Consider the following 11,052-nt stretch of genomic DNA (forward strand, 5'->3'; position numbering starts at 1 on the left):
CTATGCAATTTTTTTTTTTTTTTTTTTTTTTTTTGATGGGGTTTCACTGTGTTAGCCAGGATGGTCTCGATCTCTTGACCTTGTGATCCTCCCGCCTCGGCCTCCCAAAGTGCTGGGATGCTGGGATTACAAGCGTGAGCCACCGTGCCTGGCAGAGGCTGACTTTTTGATGTCCTAGCGTACAGTCTATCGTGGTGCCTGTCCCATGTGTGCTGGAAAAGATCTGTTAATCTGTATTCTGCTATTGTTAGGTTGAGTATTGTACAAATGTTAGGTTCAGTCAATTGGTTACATTGCTCAAGTCTTGTATATTCTTAGTGATAGTTTTTGTATACTTCTATCGGTTACTGAGGAGTATGAGAAATCTCTAGTAATCTCAGCAGTTTGGGAGGCTGAGGCTGGTGGATGGCTTGAGCACAGGAGTTCGATCAAGACCAGCCTGGGCAACATAGTGAAACCCCATCTCTACAAAAAAATACAGAAATTAGCTGGTGTGGTGGTACATGCCTGTAGTCCCAGCTACTTGGGAGGCTGAGGTGGGAGAGTCTCTTGAGCCTGGGAGGTGGAGGCTGCAATGAGTGGAGATGGTGCCACTGCACTCCAGCCTGGGCAACAGAGCAAGACCCTGTCTCCAAAAACAGAGAGAAAGCTCCAGTTACAGCTGTGAGCTTATTTTCTTTCAGGTCCATCATTTTTTAGATTCTGTTATTAGTTATATAATGTATTTAGGATTATTAGGTCTTCTGAACGAGTTGACTCCTTTATCATATCAAATATCCCTCTGTATTCCTGATAGTATTCCATGGTCTGAAGTCTTTGTTTTAACATCAGTAGTGCCACTCCAGCTTTGTTTTGTGTTTACATGGGTGTATTTTTTCATCTTTTTACTGTTAATCTGTGTCTTTGTAATTAAAGTTTATTTCCTATCAACAGCATATAGTTGGATCTTTTTGTTGTTGTTGTTTTTGAGATGGAGTCTCTCCCTTTGTGGCCCAGGCTGGAGTGTAGTGGCGTGATCTTGGCTCACTGCAACCTCTGCCTCCCAAGTTCAAGTGATTCTCCTACCTCAGCCTCCCAAGTAACTGAGTCTACAGGCGCATGCCACCATGCCCAGCTAATTTTCGTATTTTTAGTAGAGACGGGGTTTCACCATGCTGGCCAGGCTGGTTTCGAACTCCTGACCCCGAGGCCTGCCTTGGTCTCCCAAAGTGCTGGGATTACAGGTGTGAACCACCGAGCCCGGCGTTTTTATTTAAATCCAGTTTGACAATGTTTGCTTTACAAATGGTTTGAATACCTCAATTAAGGTTAATGTAACCATCAATGTGGCAATTAGGTCAGTTTAAATCTATCATCTTATTTTTTTTTAATTTTTTTTTTCTGTTTTTCTCTTGTCATGCCTTCTTCTGAATTTAGTTATTTTATGACTTTATCTCTACTCTTCACTTATTTGGCTACATGGTTTTTTTCTTCTTATTTGCTCTAAGATTTACAGTATACATCCTTCACTTATCATGATCTACTGTGACCATTAGTCTACTACGGATCACTTAACATATAGTACAAGAACCTTAGAATAATACACTTTAACTTCCACTCCCACTCTTAGTAGTATTTTTGTCATAACATTTTAGTTGTACATGTATTATAAGTGCTATAATACTTTGTTACTCTTTTTGCTTTGAACAGCCTTTATCTTTTATAGAAATTGCAAAATGAGAAAAAATATTTTTTGCATTTTACCCACATACTATTTCTATTTCTGGTGTTCTTCACTACTTTGTATAGCTCCATCTGGTGTGCTTTTTCTTTTCTTTTTTTTTTGAGACAGAGTCTCGCTCTGTCTCCCAGGCTGGAGTGCAGTGGTGCGATCTCAGCTCACTGCAACCTCTGCCTCCTGGGTTCAAATGATTCTCCTGCCTCAACCTCCTGAGTAGCTGGGATTACAGGCACCTGCCACCACACCCGGCTAATTTTTGTATTTTTAGTAGAGACGGGGTTTTGCCACGTTGGCCAGGCTGGTCTCCCAACTCCTGGGCTCAAGCAGTCCTCCCACCTTGGCCTCCCAAAGTGCTGGGATTATAGGCGTGAGCCACTGCGCCCAGCCTCATTGTGATTTTGCTTTCTATTTCCCTAGTGACTAATGATGTTGAACTCAAATCTTTCTTGAGTAGTAGAGATAAAATAACTGGATCAAGTAAGTAGTCTCCACCCTCCCTGCCCTGGCTCATCTGTAACTGACTTTTTTTCCTACTGTCTTTAGATTGTGAATAAGTGGAATACAGCTCTCATTGGCCTTATGACATACTTTCGGGAGGCTGTGGTAAACACCCAGGAGCTCTTGGACTTACTGGTAAAGTGTGAGAACAAGATCCAGACACGCATCAAGATCGGACTCAACTCCAAGATGCCAAGTCGGTTCCCCCCAGTTGTGTTCTACACCCCTAAGGAGCTGGGTGGACTCGGCATGCTCTCAATGGGCCATGTGCTCATCCCCCAGTCCGACCTCAGGTACAGCCCGGTTAAACATATTTCTAAAGCCTGTTGCTTAGGCCCTGAGGGAAGTGGGTATTTCTTGAGTTTTAGGCTTTATTTTTTCTCTAATCTTGGTTGTACCCCAAACAGGTGGTCCAAGCAGACAGATGTAGGTATCACACACTTTCGTTCAGGAATGAGTCATGAAGAAGACCAGCTGATTCCCAACTTGTACCGCTACATACAGCCGTGGGAGAGCGAGTTCATTGATTCTCAGCGGGTCTGGGCTGAATACGCACTCAAGAGGCAGGAGGCCATTGCTCAGAACAGGTGGGCATCTAGGAGGGCATGCCAACCCTGGGGCCGGGGCAGGTGGTGGCCTTTGGACTGTGTGTGGAGTTCAGGGTCAGAGCATGCCATGGTTTTATGGAGGTGAGAAGGCTGGTTCTACTGACCCTAATTATTTTTGGCCAGGAAGGAGTGCTGAGCTCCTCATGTGAGATTGCGTTTTGACTTGAATCTTTCTTTTTTGGGAAGACGCCTGACTTTGGAAGACCTAGAAGATTCATGGGATCGTGGCATTCCACGAATCAATACCCTCTTCCAGAAGGACCGACACACACTGGCTTATGATAAGGGCTGGCGTGTCAGAACTGACTTTAAGCAGTATCAGGTATGTGGAGGGAGGAGATTTTCCCTGAATCAGGAAAACCCATGACTATCCCAGAAACTTGGGGCAGTAGGCACCCAGAAGCTTGACCGTGCCTGCCTTCCTATCTAGGTTTTGAAGCAGAATCCATTCTGGTGGACACACCAGCGGCATGATGGGAAGCTCTGGAACCTGAACAACTACCGTACAGACATGATCCAGGCCCTAGGCGGTGTGGAAGGCATTCTGGAACACACACTCTTTAAGGGCACTTACTTCCCTACCTGGGAGGGGCTTTTCTGGTGAGGATTCTCCTCTCTTAGAAGGACCTGTCACAATCCTTTGAGCTCATCTCTTGTGTACCTCTGTGATTTCCTATGGTGTTCCCCAGACAGCCACCTCCAGGAGGTCAGCAGTGTGCTGGGAGATGGCAGGATATCACCTCACCTGTATCTCTTGCTCCCCAGGGAGAAGGCCAGTGGCTTTGAGGAGTCTATGAAGTGGAAGAAGCTAACTAATGCTCAGCGATCAGGATTGAACCAGATTCCCAATCGTAGATTTACCCTCTGGTGGTCCCCAACCATCAATCGAGCCAATGTGAGTGTGATTGATAGACACTGGAGATAGGAAGCTAAAAATAGTTGTTTCTTCTTGCCTTGGTTATGTCATGAGCACCCGAGTCTCTCGATCTCTAATGTCCCATTGTCGTTTTCCTGGCAGGTATACGTAGGCTTTCAGGTGCAGCTAGACCTGACGGGTATCTTCATGCACGGCAAGATCCCCACGCTGAAGATCTCTCTCATCCAGATCTTCCGAGCTCACTTGTGGCAGAAGATCCATGAGAGCATCGTTATGGACTTGTGTCAGGTGGGCTGGAATCGAGGGAGAGGGTGCTAGAGAGTCGGCTCAGCTTGCTCTTTTGCATATGGGAAATCCACCCTGGAAGCTCTGAGCATGAGACTCCTATTGCCTCATTATCTTATTCTACAAACTCTGATTTTAATTGGGCTTCCTTAACAAGTCTTAATGTCTCCATCTTTTCCTTCAGGTGTTTGACCAGGAACTCGATGCACTGGAAATTGAGACAGTACAAAAGGAGACAATCCATCCCCGAAAGTCGTATAAGATGAACTCTTCCTGTGCAGATATCCTGCTCTTTGCCTCCTATAAGTGGAACGTCTCCCGGCCCTCATTGCTGGCTGACTCCAAGTAAGTGCCTCAGGACCCAGCCCTGGGCAGCCAGGAACTTTAGTTTTCCTGTTCTTCTAGCACTGCAACTTTAGGAATTGTCCCTGTCTGCCTTTGTTTCAAACTTGGAGCCAGTGCTACCCCTGGAGCCTATCAACACCCTTAGTCAGAGCTGCTGATTCTCTGGGGTCTTGCTCATCTGGAACAAGTTGGTGGAGTGGGTGGGATGGTGTTGGGATTTAAGTGGTTCTGGGGGCATTGGTTATGCCCATGGGTTCCTAGAAGCTTGAACCCTCTTCATCTTCAGGGATGTGATGGACAGCACCACCACCCAGAAATACTGGATTGACATCCAGTTGCGCTGGGGGGACTATGATTCCCACGACATTGAGCGCTACGCCCGGGCCAAGTTCCTGGACTACACCACGGACAACATGAGTATCTACCCTTCGCCCACAGGTGTACTCATTGCCATCGACCTGGCCTATAACTTGCACAGGTGAGTTGAGGCTCAGAACCATGTATTTTCAGGCCAGGCGCAGTGGCTCATACCTGTGATCCCAGCATTTTGGGAGGCCAAGGCGGGCAGATTGCCTGAGCTTGGGAGTTTGAGACCAGTCTGGGCAACATGGTGAAATCCCATCTCTACTAAAATACAAAAAATTAGCTGGACGTGGTGGTCCGCACCTGTAGTCCCAGCTACTCGAAAGGCTGAGTTGGGAGAATGGCTTGAACCCAGGAAGCGGAGGTTGCAGTGAGCCGAGATTGTGCCACTGCACTCCAGCCTGGGAGACAGAGTGAGACTCTGTCTCAAAAAAATAAAAGTACAAAAATTAACTGGGGTTGGTGGCGCACACCTGTAATCTCAGCTACTATTTTGAAGGCTGAGGTGTGAGAGTATTTTGAACCCAGGAAGCGGAGGTTGCAGTGAGCCGAGATTGTGCCACTGCGCTCCAGCCTGGGCGACAGAGCGAGACTCTTGTCTCACACACACACACACAATCCGTGTATTTTCCATTAGCCCCATGCTTTAATGTAGCCATACTTTTTTACTTCACCTGAGTGAGAGGAAGTGGCCCATTCCTCCTGTGGGTCACTGATTCTCTTCTCCAGCCTGTATGTACACATGAGCAGAGTGTTGTCAGCCTGGCCAACAGTCTTTCTTCCTCCGTAGAGTTGCAGTGTGTCTTGTTTTTGGGGCTATCAGCCTGGTCTTAACTTTTCTTGACCCTTTTACCTTCCCAGTGCCTATGGAAACTGGTTCCCAGGCAGCAAGCCTCTCATCCAGCAGGCCATGGCCAAGATCATGAAGGCAAACCCTGCCCTGTACGTGTTACGTGAACGGATCCGCAAGGGGCTACAGCTGTATTCATCTGAGCCCACTGAGCCTTATTTATCTTCTCAGAACTATGGTGAGCTCTTCTCCAACCAGATTATCTGGTTTGTGGATGACACCAACGTCTACAGAGTGACTATTCACAAGGTGAGTGTTACCAGCAGTGTATGGGTGCGGGACTCTGTACAGGGCTGTGGGAGGGTAATGGGCTCAGTGTGTACACATGCTGGGAAGAAGGCAGGGTGGTGATGTGTAGGCCATGCTAACAAATGCAGTCCTTCTCTAGACCTTTGAAGGGAATTTGACAACCAAGCCCATCAACGGAGCCATCTTCATCTTCAACCCACGCACAGGGCAGCTGTTCCTCAAGATAATCCACACATCTGTATGGGCGGGACAGAAGCGTTTGGGGCAGGTGAGGAGGTTTAAAGATGAAGATGCCATAGAACCATGTTGCCTCTTATTCTTGGGGTGGACTGGGTAGTATTTACTGATTTGTTAGATGAAAGGCTGAGAACATCTCATTTGGACTTATCCCCTAAATTCCTTGGGAAGTATTCTGTGGGAGGTCCAAGAGTGTATGAGGTGCTTCGTTCCCTTCCAGCTGGTCTGTTTCCTGAATTTCTAACCTTTCTTGAACAGGGCTATCAAAAATCATTTTTCTAAAGGCAACACTTATTCTTGAAACATCCACTTTGACTCAATCTCTTCTCTACCTCAGAACTCTTGCTGAATTAACTCTTCTTTAGCTTCCTAGACATTCAACATCTGGCTAGGCTGTATCTGTCCAGCCAGTTTCTCTTCCTTTACATTTATAGCATGTTTCATCTTACAGTCAGTCCAGGATCTTAGTAGCCCAAACCCCGATGCTCATCTCCACATCTGTGTTTTGCTCGTATTTTTCTTTTTTTTTTTTTTTTTTTTTTTTTTTTTGAGACGGAGTCTCACTTTGTCGCCCAGGCTGGAGTGCAGTGGCCGGATCTCAGCTCACTGCAAGCTCCGCCTCCCGGGTTTACGCCATTCTCCTGCCTCAGCCTCCCGAGTAGCTGGGACTACAGGCGCCCGCCACCTCGCCCGGCTAGTTTTTTGTATTTTTTAGTAGAGACGGGGTTTCACTGTGTTAGCCAGGATGGTCTCGATCTCCTGACCTCGTGATCCGCCCGTCTCGGCCTACACAAAGTGCTGGGATTACAGGCGTGAGCCACCGCGCCCGGCCTCGTATTTTTCTTTCTAGAATGAACTCCCCTCTTTGCTCTGTTAATCACAGTCCTTCCTTAAGACACGTCTTTTTGTGCAGCTTTTTTCTGATCCTAGTAGCCTTAATTTATTTTGCTCCTGAACTCCGTAATGCAGTATATGGTTTAGCACATACTCACGTGTCAGCGTGTGGTATTGTCTTGTTGAAAGGGGCCGTCAGCCTGGTCATTGGACACGGCCGTTTGATACTCTTCTACCTTCTAAGTGCCTAACATTTTAACACCAGCGTTCAGTAGAAACATAGTTGGATTATTTCAAAACTAGGATATTCTGTTCTAGTTGATCTAGGAGGGTAGAGACTAAATTTCCATTTTCTTCTCTCTTGCTTTTAAGTTGGCTAAGTGGAAGACAGCTGAGGAGGTGGCCGCCCTGATCCGATCTCTGCCTGTGGAGGAACAGCCCAAGCAGATCATCGTCACCAGGAAGGGCATGCTGGACCCACTGGAGGTAAGAGGGTGGGTGGGGTGGAAGAAACGAAGCTGAGACCTTTAGGCCGTTTCTCACCTTGGACTTGATCTTGTCCTAGGTGCACTTACTGGACTTCCCCAATATTGTCATCAAAGGGTCGGAGCTCCAACTCCCTTTCCAGGCGTGTCTCAAGGTGGAGAAGTTTGGGGATCTCATCCTTAAAGCCACTGAGCCCCAGATGGTTCTCTTCAACCTCTACGATGACTGGCTCAAGACCATTTCATCTTACACGGTGTGAACCTCGGGAAGAGAAGATAGCTGGAGGGGGAGCAGGTTTAGGGTCAGGAGAAGATCCTGTGTCTTAGGTTTTTTCCATTTTCACAGTTTTAGCCTATAGATTGGGTGGGAACTCTTGACTGTCATGAGGGTTTAAGACCTTAAAGTTAAAAATCAACTCTTGGGGCCGGGTGCAGTGGCTCACACCTGTAATCCCAGCACTTTGGGAGGCTGAGGTGGGTGAATCACCTGAGGTCAGGAGTTTGAGACCAGGCTGGCCAACATGACGAGACCCCATCTCTACTAAAAATACCAAAAAAATTAGCCGGGTGTGGTGGGACGTGCCTGTAGTCCCAGCTACTCGGGAGGCTGAGGCACCAGAGTCACCGGAACCCAGGAGGCAGAGGTTGCATGAGTCGAGATGGTACCATTGCACTCCAGCCTGGGCGACAGAGTGAGACTGTCTCAAGAAAAATAAATAAATAAAAAAGGCCAGGCGCGATGGCTCACGCCTGTAATCCCAATACTTTGGGAGGCCGAGGTGGGTGGATCACGGGGTCAGGAGATTGAGACCATCCTGGCTAACAGGGTGAAACTCCATCTCTACTAAAAATACAAAAAATTAGCCAGGCGTGCTGGCAGGTGCCTGTAATCCCAGCTACTCCAAAGGCTGAGGCAAGAGAATGGCATGAACCCGGGAGATGGAGCTTGCAGTGAGCTGAGATTGCGCCACTGCACCCCAGCCTGAGCGACAGAGCAAGACTCCGTCTCAAAAAAAAAAAAAAAAAAAATTTGGGTTTCATGAAAGGTTAGGATTAAAGTGGGAGAGCCTCAAGCAGCTGACCTACCTCACTCTTCCAAATCTTTTCCTAGGCCTTCTCCCGTCTCATCCTGATTCTGCGTGCCCTACATGTAAACAATGACCGGGCAAAAGTGATCCTGAAGCCAGACAAGACTACTATTACAGAACCACACCACATCTGGCCCACTCTGACTGATGAAGAGTGGATCAAGGTCGAGGTGCAGCTCAAGGATCTGATCTTGGCTGACTACGGCAAGAAAAACAAGTGAGCAGTGCTGGTGGGGAGACAGATAGGAGGTCTGTATATGGTTTTCTGGGGTTTGGAAGCATTTAGGCTTACAAGTTTCTCAAGAAGGCCAGGTACAGTGGCGCATGCCTGTAATCCCAGCACTTTGGGAGGCTGAGGTGGGTAGATCATTTGAGGTCAGGAGTTTGAAACCATCCTGGCCAACATGGTAAAACCCTGTCTCTACTAAAAATACAAAAATTAGCCAGGTGTGGTGGCACTCGCCTGTGATTCCAGCTACTTGGGAGGCTGAGGCAGGAGAATTGCTTGAACCTTGAGGGCGGATGTTGCAGTGAGCCAAGATCGCGCCACTGCGCTCCAGCCTGGGTGACAAGAGTGAGACTCTGTCTCAAAAAAAAAAAGAAAAGTTTATCAATAAGTTATCTTGTCTTGGCCGGGCTTGAGTGCTCATGCTAGTAATACCAGCACTTTGGGAGGCCGAGGTGGGAGGATTGCATGAGCCAGGAGTTGAAACCAGCCTGATCAACAAAAGAGACTGACCCTATCTCTATAAAAGAAAAAATTTAAAACAGGTGTGGTGGTGCACGCCTGTAGTGCCAGCTTCATGGAGGCTGAGGCAAGAGGCTTGCTTGAGCCCGGGAGTTTGAAGCTGCAGTGAGCCATGATTATGCCACTGTACTCTCACCTGAGTGACAGAGCAAGACCCTATCTTGAAAACAAGGAAAGAAATTATCTGACAGTCTCATAGAAGAGAGATACAGCAGTGTCTTTCTTTTTTGTTTGTTTGTTTTTTTTGTTTTTTTTTGAGACAGAGTCTCGCTCTGTCGCCCAGGCTGGAGTGCAGTGGCCGGATCTCGGCTCACTGCAGGCTCCGCCTCCTGGGTTCACGCCATTCTCTTGTCTCAGCCTCCCGAGTAGCTGGGAGTACAGGCGCCGCCACCTCGCCCGGCTAATGTTTTTGTATTTTTAGTAGTGACGGGGTTTCACTGTGTTAGCCAGGATGGTCTCATCTCCTGACCTCGTCATTCGCCCGTCTCGGCCTCCCAAAGTGCTGGGATTACAGGCTTGAGCCACCGCGCCGGGCCAGTGTCTTTCAATAGTATGAGAAGCATCTGTGTTTTAGGGCTTCAGTCTGACTCTTGGCCGTTGTTTCTCACTGTTGCCATTTTGAACAGGGCATTTCTTTACTGTCCATACATGGTAAGAAGTTTGAACATCCGAGACCCTAAGTATCTGACACTGCTACCAACACACACACATACACACCTTCCTCTCCTCGTCTCCCTCCCTGTCATCATGGCAACCCAAACTATTCATAGGGTGACTGACAATACCACCTCTGATTAAGAACCAGTATTGTAGGGTTTCTGGGGTTTCCATTTCTGAGAACTGTTCCGTGCCAGAGCATTGTTTTGGTCAGGGAAGCGTGGGGTGTATGGATGCTAAACAGTGGCAAGGTGCACACGCCGTGTGCTGTCCCGCTTGGATCTGACGAATCTTGGAAGTGTTAGTACGCCTCCGTTTCACACTTCCTGTAGAAGCAGCTCTTGTGGATTGTCTGGGGCGTGAGTATAGGCTGCCCTGTCCTACTAAGTTACACCCTTTCCATTGAGGCAGAAGTGACCAAGGGGAAGGGATCCTTTTAATATAACCCACACCGTCCCCACAGTGTGAATGTGGCATCACTGACCCAATCGGAAATTCGAGACATCATCCTGGGTATGGAGATCTCGGCACCGTCACAGCAGCGGCAGCAGATTGCTGAGATCGAGAAGCAGACCAAGGAACAGTCACAGCTCACGGCAACACAGACTCGCACTGTCAACAAGCATGGCGATGAGATCATCACCTCCACCACCAGCAACTATGAGACCCAGACTTTCTCATCCAAGACTGAGTGGAGGGTCAGGTACTGTGAGGGGCAAGAGGGTGGGGATGGAAAGGCCGGCTGCACTACCTAAGGTGCTGGGCTGAGCGATGCTGACACTCCCTACACATTTTTAGGGCCATCTCTGCTGCCAACCTGCACCTAAGGACCAATCACATCTATGTTTCATCTGACGACATCAAGGAGACTGGCTACACCTACATCCTTCCCAAGAATGTGCTTAAGAAGTTCATCTGTATATCTGACCTTCGGGCCCAAGTGAGTAAGTGGACTCAGGCCACAGTGTGTGCCCAACACATTTTGTGCCTAAAACACCGACCTGAGATTGTCTAGAACTTGAGGTGCTGGTTTCAAGATTCATGGATGAGTAATTATGCAAGGATAGCCAAAACAACGATGCGGGTTTTGGCCCCATGAGATAGCAAAAGCTGTGGCAGCTGAGAGAAGGTAGTAAATGTAGTATTAACCTGATAGTATTTGGAAGAGAATAGATATGTTTTTTTTTGGTTTTTTTTTTTTTTTTTTT

The 11,052-nt window shown here is 47.7% G+C and overlaps 1 protein-coding gene across 1 annotated transcript in view; it reads left to right on the plus strand.

Annotated features, from left to right (window-relative positions):
* PRPF8 (pre-mRNA processing factor 8) overlaps window positions 1-11,052 on the plus strand; it is a 50,239-nt gene that overhangs the window by 35,752 nt on the left and 3,435 nt on the right. The window contains exons 25-39 of the mRNA XM_011987274.1: window positions 2,264-2,511; window positions 2,626-2,805; window positions 3,013-3,148; window positions 3,257-3,426; window positions 3,592-3,721; window positions 3,845-3,991; window positions 4,173-4,333; window positions 4,620-4,811; window positions 5,558-5,795; window positions 5,935-6,063; window positions 7,239-7,352; window positions 7,432-7,605; window positions 8,463-8,656; window positions 10,308-10,547; window positions 10,643-10,784. Coding sequence (XP_011842664.1) covers window positions 2,264-2,511; window positions 2,626-2,805; window positions 3,013-3,148; window positions 3,257-3,426; window positions 3,592-3,721; window positions 3,845-3,991; window positions 4,173-4,333; window positions 4,620-4,811; window positions 5,558-5,795; window positions 5,935-6,063; window positions 7,239-7,352; window positions 7,432-7,605; window positions 8,463-8,656; window positions 10,308-10,547; window positions 10,643-10,784 — 2,595 coding nt within the window. The remainder of the gene's footprint in view (window positions 1-2,263; window positions 2,512-2,625; window positions 2,806-3,012; window positions 3,149-3,256; window positions 3,427-3,591; window positions 3,722-3,844; window positions 3,992-4,172; window positions 4,334-4,619; window positions 4,812-5,557; window positions 5,796-5,934; window positions 6,064-7,238; window positions 7,353-7,431; window positions 7,606-8,462; window positions 8,657-10,307; window positions 10,548-10,642; window positions 10,785-11,052) is intronic.

Source organism: Mandrillus leucophaeus, unplaced genomic scaffold (assembly GCF_000951045.1).
Source record: "Mandrillus leucophaeus isolate KB7577 unplaced genomic scaffold, Mleu.le_1.0 Scaffold306, whole genome shotgun sequence".
NCBI lineage: Eukaryota > Metazoa > Chordata > Mammalia > Primates > Cercopithecidae > Mandrillus > Mandrillus leucophaeus.